The sequence below is a fragment of the Trichoplusia ni genome, chromosome 16, assembly GCF_003590095.1.
Source record: "Trichoplusia ni isolate ovarian cell line Hi5 chromosome 16, tn1, whole genome shotgun sequence".
Lineage (NCBI taxonomy): Eukaryota > Metazoa > Arthropoda > Insecta > Lepidoptera > Noctuidae > Trichoplusia > Trichoplusia ni.
Window position 1 is genome coordinate 8,644,636 of NC_039493.1, and position 10,725 is coordinate 8,655,360.

Sequence of the window (10,725 nt, forward strand, 5' to 3'; positions counted from 1 at the left end):
GGCGTTACAGTAAAAACTTTTTAATGTATGATTTATAACCGACCTACATGGTTGGTCCTATGAGAAAATAAAAAATAAAATTCTTTTATTTCAAAATTGGTTCATTAAATATTGCCATGTTGCTATCAAGAGCGTAGTAGTTTTTTCTAATTGTGTAAATTAATAGATATAAAACAATTTGTTACACATAAAATAAAAACATTAATTGTGGTTTTCGAATGCCTTTTGGAAACTTATGCTAATTTTATAGCGCAACAGATTTCGTGAATTATTTTTGTAACCAAACATATTTTAATGTGGTAAACGCTGTCACCATCGGCACGAACTGTTATTAATGAATCTAATTACAAAACAATGTATTTTATTGTTTTGCGTAGTGTAGCGAATATTACGTAATAAAACAATAAAATGAACTTTTTCGCAAAGAGATAAAGGAGGTTCTGGATATATGACAATAAGATTCATTCGCTAAAAGGCGCATAATAACATAATATATATATATATATATATATCGTTTCTTCTTATATAAAATTCCCGTGTCACGATGTTAGTTACCGTACTCCTCCGAAACGGCTTAACCGATTTTTACCAAATTTTATATGCGTATTCAGTAGGTCTCAGAATCGACTAACATCTATTTTTCATACCCCTAAGTGTTATGTGTGTGCGATTTTTTTTGTTTTTATTTTTTTATAATGTGGCATTAAAAAATACATACAACTAGAAATAGTTTACTAGGAAAAACAACGTTTGCTGGGTCAACCAGTTGTTATTTATAGATTTTCCACGGTTAGACAAAAGCTCCTTTCAGTAGTCGGAAGGTTTGAACTTTGATCACTACACTAGCTCTGCCTAGAATTTTGGCAATTCCAAGTTAGAATATTTTCTCTAAGTAGCTTTGCTCTCGATGTTTACCATCAACCTTAATTTGTAGCAAAAAGTCAATTTGGTCATATTTTTTGATTTGCAAAAGAAATGATTTAATTTAGATTTAAAGCCGTTAATTCTTTTGTACGTCTTTGTAGCGAGACATACTACAAACATTGAAATCAATTACGCGAAGAAACATCCACAGATTAAAATCGGCATCCTTACTTACTTCAAAGAGGCCACTTCAGACTTTATTACAGTACGTTTAATGCCGGATCCCTTCAGCTTACACACGACAAATTCGGAATACAAAGCACCCAAAACCTCTGTGGTCCAGTAACTTATGTGTAACTTTAATACCTCTAAATTATATAGGAGACGTATAAGTGTCGCTTCTGTCTTGTTGCGCGACCGATTGAATTTAATGGAGCTATTTGCGAAGACGCCGACAATTTGGCGAGACGTGGTTAGCCTACACATCGCTGCAACCATGTAAGTCCCTATTACATCTATCGGCGGTAACATGAAAGGCGGTGCCTTACTTACAAATGACGTGATTCCGAAGACCAGATTGCATTATAAAAATTGAATATAAGTGCTCGAGTAAGCCTAGGTTGTGATGACCATTTTATGGTACGTCCAATCGCGCTTATAGTAGCTTGACAACTCACGGTTGCTGATTTTGCACTTCTTCTTTGGATAGGTAGGTAATGTTGATCAACAGTTCTTGTTCTTGTGGATACATTACACTTAATAAATCAAATATATAAAATAACCATACTGTTAATATTCACTGTGACTTATGTATTCACATCGCAGAATCACCTTCTCGGTGTGATTAGCATGTGAATACGACCTCTACATAAATAGACTTTTGAAGATAGAATACAACTATAGTCCGATTTTTAATTCGAGGCAGACAAAAAAGGGTGACCCGCTACAATAGTGATGTTTGGAAATCTTACTACGACGATGACATTTAGTCATGCTTTATTTTATTATGTATCAAAAAATTACTATTTCTATTATTTGAGCTTTTATAATTGTAAGTTGATATTAAATTTGTTTTTCATCCAACCACTGCATAATGTCAGAATTCATCCAGTTTGGAGTTGGATGCGCTCGACTTTTCTTGCATGGTAAGGTGCTTCATCTTATACCAGCACCGCATTTGGCTTTAATTTTATAAATTTAAATTAATATTATTATTTTTTACATTTAAAAACAGTCACCGTGCATGTCTTTTGATTAATTGTCGTAAATATATATTTTTTTATACAGAGCTAATTTGATATCTGAATAAAAAAATGTAAGCTCGACTAACTTTTGATTGTAATAAGTCGATTCTAACACATCACTATTTATTTGGAATTAAAAACCTGCCACACTGGAAATGTAATTTTACTGCCTCGAATTAAAAATCGGACTATACCTCATTAATGTAACGTTCCATTTATAATTCAGTTTCATAAAGTCGATGGCCAAAACAAGAAAAAAGAGCTAAGCTACCTATTTAACAGCTAATTGTACTATTACTTCTGTCAAATTAATTCCATACAACATAGTACCTTATCCACGAACGCTTTTAAACAAAGACACCGCAATACCTCTCTGTTACATTTGATGTCTAATTAACCTCTCATTAAATATGGAATTGGAGTATCACAAACACTCGTAAAATGCAATCATTAAGAGTACTGTAATCAACATACTGATGACTTAATTTACTCATGCAATACGTACACCAACAATGTTGTAGGTACTTTAATTTGCTTCATAAAAGTTTGAATGCACTCCGATCGTGCTTTTATTGATCGTTCTAGGATCTTATTCTAAAATTACAACTGTATTTGGAGCTTATATCTCATAAGATAAATGTAGCTGTCATTAAAATGAAAGTCAAAGGATTAGATATTAATAAATAAATAAATAAATAGAATAACCGTAATCTAGAACGACATTTACTGAGTAACATTTTTATTTTCTCTACATTTCACTGACAGTGTCAAAAACGGTGTGACACTAAGATTTTACTTTATACTTGGTTCTGTTCTTAAACCGGGTAAGTTTCAATTTCATCCTAGACTTTTTCAATACGTTTTTAAATAAGAAAATGATTGTCTTTAAGCGGCGAGCGTAGGTAGGTATCCTCAAAATCCACATGTTAAATGGAACAATCATGCTTTTTATTCTACTTAGTATACTAATAGTCGAATTTGACGGACTTTTACATTCTCCATATAAACTTAAAAGTACATTTATTTAATATAGTTATTAACCTCAGCTCTACACTACTCAACACTCAGTCGAGAGCTTGTTCGATGACACGGACGTAAGTATAGTCCTCGTTTAATTTATACAAGTAACACGTCATCATTCACACCTGAACGCATCGTTTCAAAGCCTTGCTCCGGTATTACGGAAACCTGGTGTTTTAGCCGCGGCACGCTGCCAGCTATGACTGAGATCGTTGCGGTGCGAGTAGCGATAGTCCCCCATCCATGGAGAAGGATTACTCGAACGATTACCTTTTTTAGTTTAGCTTTATATACATTTTACATTTGGTTGACTTTTTAATTAGATAACTTGCTTGGAGACTTCTAGCAGGTTGCCTTATTTAGTAAAATCAACTAAATAACAGTTTCTATTCTAAATTTCATTTTAATTCAGAAAAAAAATCTTAACTACTTGTAAATATCAAAACATTGTCGTAACAGTTAATATATTTATGAGTAATTTAAGAACCATATTTAAAAAACTCTACTTTTTCATTATTTCATAAAAAATAATAAGCTTAAAGTTTTACTTTCCCAACCATCAGTCTTATAGTATGTGATAACCTAGGTATAAACCAGAAAACACATTTTAGTTAGAGCTAATTAAAATATCTACGTGTGGTAGACTACGCCTTCAAGCTCAAAGTGTGCTAAGCTCCGCGCTCGCGCATACAGCTAGATATCTAATGACTGCAGTACAGTGTTACTTACAGATCACCGTAACTACACTTACCTAGTCATTTAGGTTGACTATTTATTTATTGCATAGTGTAGCACTAACAGTCTTGCAACCTATTTGTTTACTGATGTACGGTAGGAACTTTTCTTTTTTAGTTTTAGCTGGTACTTTACATTTGTAATAAAATTAAGAACTTTAACTACACGTTACATTTTGTTTATTTCTTATTTTTCGATGAACATTTCATTAGTTATTGCTTTATTTTCAAATTTACCGCACATATTTCCCTTGCTATATGTCTAAAGATAAATCAATCAGCTTTTCTAAAGTACAACCATCTTCGTCCGAGAAGAGCTAGAGATCATTTCTCTCTCTTTCTCTCTCTCTCTCGCCATCAATAACTATCTACTACTTTAATCATTGCAATTTCGAAACAAGCTCAAGCTGTTGTCGGTGTCGAATAAATTTTGTATAATGTAAACGTGATAACAATTTAAATTCCTCTGTAACGGGTCCGGAGCCGACAAAAACAACAAACAAACCGAGAGGCACGCGATTGGCTGCGGGCGTGCAGGGCGGGCCGGCGACGCGCGGCCACTCCCGCCTCGCGCACGCAGTCTCGCTCACTCACCCAGTCCTTATCTTCTACTCCGCTGTGAGAGACGTGTCGCCTCCAGTGTGCCAGCGAGGTGACAAACCTGCCATTACAGAACAGTTGTGCGAAAACATGCCTCGGCCGACACGCGAGTCCTACGGTGATCAGAAACCACCCTTTTCTTACATAGCCCTGACGGCGATGGCGATCTGGAGCTCCCCGGAGCGCATGTTGCCGCTGTCGGAGATCTACCGGTTCATCACGGACCGCTTCCCGTACTACCGGCGCAACACGCAGCGCTGGCAGAACTCGCTGCGACACAACCTCTCCTTCAACGACTGCTTCGTGAAGGTGCCGCGCCGCCCGGACCGGCCCGGCAAGGGCGCCTACTGGACGCTGCACCCGCAGGCCTTCGACATGTTCGAGAATGGCTCGCTGCTCAGAAGGCGCAAGAGGTTCAAGTTGCACAAGGGGGAGAAGGACAGTTTGAACGCTGAATTAGCGGCGCTGGCTAGCTTTAATAGAGCATTTTTGGCAAGACAAGCTGGTGCGCCTCCGCCTCCAGCTGCGATGCCGAACGGTAGTATGTACAACCCGGCGACGACGTTTGTGTCGCGGCCCAGTCCGGAGCCGGCGGAGGCGGTGGACACGGCGGCGCTGCTGCCGCTGGGTCCTCGACCGCGGCGCGCCTTCACCATCGACGCGCTGCTGGAGCCGGAGCCGCGCCGCTCGTCCCCGTCCCCGCCCCCGCCCCCGCTGCAGCCGCACTGCCCGCTGCCGCTGCCGCCGCCGTACCTGCTCGCCGCGCAGAGGTATCACGCCGAGCTGCTCGCCGGCCTCCAGCAGTCCTGCTTACCTCCGCTATGGACATGGCGAGATACGAGTCAATTCTCCCATTATACGCTTAATTCATGAATGGTAAGTTGCTTGTTTGTGTTTCATTATTATGTTATAATTGAATTCAAATTAACTGGAATGTGATAATTTTCAAAACCTAAGTTAAGGTTATTAGTAAATAATTAGCAGACAGACTTTATAAGATAATTTAACATACCAACTAAGTACACAAACAAACTAACTGATTCAACTTAACATACTTTGGGGTAGCCAAGTAAATAACGAACTGATAAGAATAAAGTAATTGCGTAAAAAAAAGTTTATCATAACGATAAGTAAGCATCAAATACATAAACAACGACCATTAGATAAACATACAAAGCAAATAAAATAAAACTGTAAGAGACATCTTCAAGTTGCAATAAATAAGCAACAAACTATCACACTTTAAAACTCAAGAACTAACATAGTACAAACCTCATAGTTACAATAATATCAACTCAATCCTAGCTACAATATTAAACATTGTTGTCATGGAAACAATATAAAATACTCATTGAATATGCAGTCAACAAAGAAACATTACCTGCAATACACTAAACAATTTGCGAGAAACAAGCGAATATGAGATATTTATAGTATAATAATATGGAATCAAAACTATGATTTATAAGCAATGTGTATATCTCCGTATGTAATGAGCATGTTTATTTATATTTATTGACATCATATGATTATGATCACTTGACTTCAACAGACATCATTAATAAGTACAACCACCTCCGAAAGTGATTAATGCGGTTGGGAACACTTCAAGATGTAGAGCGGCATATTTCTTCCACAAATGCAAAAATATAACAATGAGGTACAGCATGGGGCCCTCAGAAAGACTTAATTTGGACCTTAAAAATTTAGATTTCGTTTGAACCTTTCCAATCATTAATTTCCCCTCTTTCTAAAGTAATAAAAACAATCATCTTAATATTTGTTATGTATGGAAAACCAGCGATAGCCATAATGCCTAAACTAAAAATTATTTCATTAGACGTTTTCAATACACATTTTCCCTGGACTTCACATTATTTGTGGAAACAAACGGAGAAAAACCGTTATCTACTAAGCTAAGTGGCCAAAATTACGCAACTAGACACAAAAGAGATAGACCTATAGTAACGTACATAATATACTGCGCCTCTTTTCTTCATCTATTAATGTTAATAGTCGTGTACAGCCTTCGTTTATTTAAGAACAAAGTTACCTGACCTTCCATTTATAAAATTAATGAATCGTCAAAATTATTATGTCGTTCAAAACATACAAATAAGGTTTGGGTAAATAAGAAACAAATTATTTACATTAATAATTACGTCCGGTATCACTTATAGGTTATGTACAATTCGTCAATTTATTTTAATGAATAAGTACGGGCAGCGCGGCTGTAATCGTAAAGTTTAATACTTAATAACTTATTATCTTGGCTTGACCTTAATTTTAAGTTAAGGGGAATGCTTTTAAACTATTTTTATTATCACTCAACATTTAAAATAGATAACCTTTCAACCAAATAAAACCTAAGGTGATCCATAATCCGATAATTGTTTAGGAAATAAAGAAAATAATGTAGTAATTACGATACGTACTATATAAAGATAATTGTTTCAGTCGTAAACCATGCAAGAATTTTAAATATAGCATAACTTTTTAATGAAACATTTGCACTATGGTGTTTAAGCTTCTGCCAAGCTTTTTCTTAAGTCATATTGCAAAGATTACCAGTCTTACCGGACCCAACAAAATACCAGTTACCTGCATATAACACGTCTACTTCATCCATTTATTAAGAGCATAGGTATTTAGACCAGGGATGCGCAAACAAAAATACATATTTTTAAAGGACTAATATTAACGTGGTATTGAAATTCAAAAATCAACGAATAAAAAAGAATACTTACATGAAAAAGCTATTGGTTTCAATCAGTCAATTCAGCTCATTGCAGTATAGGCCTCCCCGGGTCTAACCTTACGCATACAGTTCGAGCAAGTAACATTTTCCGTTGGAGAAATATTATTGTAAGAAATACTCGTACCTTGATTGAAAAATCCGGTCACTTAGCACATTGACAATATCGCAAAAAATAAATCTTGAAATCTAGTTTCCATTATCCAAGATAAAAACGTTTAAACAATTGACTATTCCGCTTTAGAATTTCACGATTTGCTAAGTCAATATCCGTCCTTTTAATGGAAACCTTCTCATTCACTTTCCATACATATCACGTATAAGACGAGCCTGTCAATCTCGTTCTTGCTGTAAACGGGTTAATAATTGTTGAACAGTTTTATTCGCAGCGTTTAAAAGCGGCTGTACCAATAAATTGCATCGTTTAAAAAGAAATCGTTGCATTACGAGTATATTGGCAAACCGATAACTTTTTTGTACTGTTAAGTTAATGATAAATGTTTAAAATTCTCTGGATTTTATAGATTAGCAAACATATTATTAAAATGTTTACAGTAACTATCGTGAAGATGATTCAAAACTAAAAATTACTCTCGAAGAATAGCTCGCGAATTTATCAGGATTGCCCGATCCATTCGGACTCCAATCATGATCGTAAGGTTACAAACCGTTGCATCATTTAGTTAAAAATGATCTTCACTAAAGTTACTTTAAAAATTACGCACTTATTTATTTTGTTAAGTTCAGCCTCATGATTGTTTAACAAAAATGAAATATTGCAATTCGTTCTTCGCCTTTAAACGTTTCTCTAAATTAGTAATAATAATTGATTCTTCAATTAAACTGTTTACATAAAACCTCGAACAACATTACTGGTTAACTTCCATCAAACTGAATATTTTTGCATTATTCGTGATTTATTGTCGAAAAAAAAAACAAACAATTAGAAAAACATGCTAAAAATTAAGAATGAATTTTAATTGCTACACGATAACGTAGGTAATCTTGTGTTTAACCGACACTTTGGATAGCTCATAAACCTTGGTATTCGTAACTACTATATTTAAATAAATTAATTATTTGTAATAAAACACTTTGTATTTGCGAAATTTCATCTATCGTAGATGCTTTTGATTACGATCATCAAATACCTATTAATACTAAAATAACCAATTTATGTCGGCAGCTATAAAACTTTTATTTCTTCTAATTACCGAATTAGGAAAGTGTTATTTATGTTTAGAAAAAACATTGATATAATTAATAAAAGCAATTTATTTTGCGAAGTTTTAATCGTTAATTAATTATTGATAGTAAAATCCTATATTGTCGGCCATTTACGGATGCACATCCTAGCAGTTGTGACTTTTTTAACATTCGTATGCGTAGACAATACCGCTTCCGTACGCCTATTTTTGGAATGAGTTTCCCTGTCGCTCTATCCGATTGACACTTCTACAACCATTAACGTCAATATAAAACTGAGAAATTTATTGAAAGGACATTTCGTTTAAATAACTTACGTAAATTCATGTTATCGAAAAGTAATGTCATCTACATAGCTTCAAACGGTTTTTTGTCAACGCCAACAATTGTCGAAATTTCACTTTTCAAGGGTGGCTGGGAAAATTTGTTTGGGGCGAATCGGAATCTATTGAAATATATTTGGTAGTGATTTTTCTTTTTCTTAAAAAAAAACGACTCCCGCAGTAATTAATTTAATCCTTGTGTCGCGGGGGTTTCACAAAAATTCAAGTCACAGGCACGAAGACACCCAGACTCAGGACAAGCATTAATGAATCACACAAATGCTTGTCCTACGCGGGTATTAACCTGACGTCAGCCACTCGGCTATCCGTGCAGTCATATTATGACAAATTCATGTAGGTATTATTTATTATGGAGTATAAACATACTATGTGTATAAACACAGTACTTGCATTGTTTTCCTGTTCCACATTCGATTAAATGATTAAATATTATTAAAGAGTGTATTCACCAACACTAATTTATCTATACATATAATTAACCGTACTATGAAAAATACTAATACACAGCTCACGAACTGACAACTGGATTGATGACTTTTCATTTCAAGTTTGTGACAAAACTATAAAATTATGTCGAAGTTCGCAACACAATGCGCATATGTCCCGTACGTAAACAGCTTTAATCATATATTATTTCATTTAGATACGACATCAAACACGAAACAAAATAAAGGCGAATTCATAACTATTTATTTGTTTATTCACGTATAGATTTAATGAGTATTTATCGCGATCGTCTGACTAGTTTCGAACCAAACGATTCCTTAAAAATGAGTTGTCGCAGTAGCGGGATTAAAAGTTTAATTTGGAGTAGTCGGGCGATACCGATAAATACTTGTGAACTTCACTTATCACCTTCAAGTGTAATATGAAGGGGTGGTAGAGTTTATATTTTTTTAAATACACCTTCCAACAGTTTACAAGAACTAAGTAATATATTTACCTATTCCGTTAAAATGTTTCTCTTTTTGTCGGCAGATGTCGCGGCGGTGTAAAGACAGATCTCAGGGGTAGCTCTAGTTATAAGAAAATGTCTAGAGACAGTTAATGTATGCAAATAAAATAATTAGATGATTAGTGACGGCAGACATTAGTGGCTACGGGGGTAATGGACGCGGATTGACACTTAAAGTGGCGGCGGTTGACGTAAACTACTGGAAGGTGAGCTAAACTATCATACTTTTTTTTATTTTAGTAAAGTAAGTGAGTACAGACCAAGGTTATATGATGAGCTAGTCAAATATACACGTGGCCAGAAATTGAAAAAGGCCAGAAAGAGGGGTTTTGAAGAGAAAGAAGTATGCGTATGCCAAGCAGTTGGATTTAAAAAAGGTCTATATATAAAAAAAAATACTTTAGATAAATTAATTTATATTTATTTCCTCCTCTCTCCTACGCCCGGCAGGGTCCACAGTTTAAACCTACTTCGTTTTTAATACTTTTTTAGATGATTGAGTACAAACAAGTATTTAATTATTAAATTAAGTATTTGTAATTTATTATTCTTAATTTGTTCTTCAATAATATAGAAAATTCAAATCAAATAATTAATTATTTTTACTTGAGGAAGTTAATTTATCAGGCGGTAGTCGAATCCTCCTCTTTTTGGCCAACCAGAAACGCCATTAATGAGGAAATAAAATTAAAATGACGAAATATAATTAAATTCACTTAGCATTACCATTTATGTCTATCTTTAGTCTACCGTTGTTTAGATGAGGTAAATATATTCGTATTCATAATTTTCTAAATTATTTAAAAACAATACATATGAGAGAATGTGTAATATTCAACATTAATTTAGCCAATCAAAATCAAGTCTCAACTGTTCAAATTAGGCTACTAAGTAGCACTTTTTAAAGGTCAAGTTACATTGGGCATTACCCTTATTCAACTGGTACAACGGTTTACTCACTCCTTCATGAGCTGTCGTGGCGGCGGGTTCGTAAGACATAGAC

The 10,725-nt window shown here is 34.9% G+C and overlaps 1 protein-coding gene across 1 annotated transcript; it reads left to right on the forward strand.

The window, feature by feature from the left end:
- The first annotated feature begins 4,318 nt into the window (after positions 1-4,318).
- On the forward strand, positions 4,319-10,134 carry LOC113502177 (fork head domain-containing protein FD4-like). The gene is made up of 2 exons (XM_026883598.1): positions 4,319-5,338; positions 9,746-10,134. Exon 1 carries the CDS (start codon positions 4,553-4,555, stop codon positions 5,333-5,335), a length of 783 nt encoding a protein of 260 aa, XP_026739399.1. The 5' UTR covers positions 4,319-4,552; the 3' UTR covers positions 5,336-5,338; positions 9,746-10,134.
- The last annotated feature ends 591 nt before the right edge of the window (positions 10,135-10,725 follow it).

Coding starts and splice junctions, on each gene's coding strand:
- LOC113502177 (XM_026883598.1), top strand. CDS start 4,553: ATGCCTCGGCCGACACGCGAGTCCTACGGTGATCAGAAACCACCCTTT.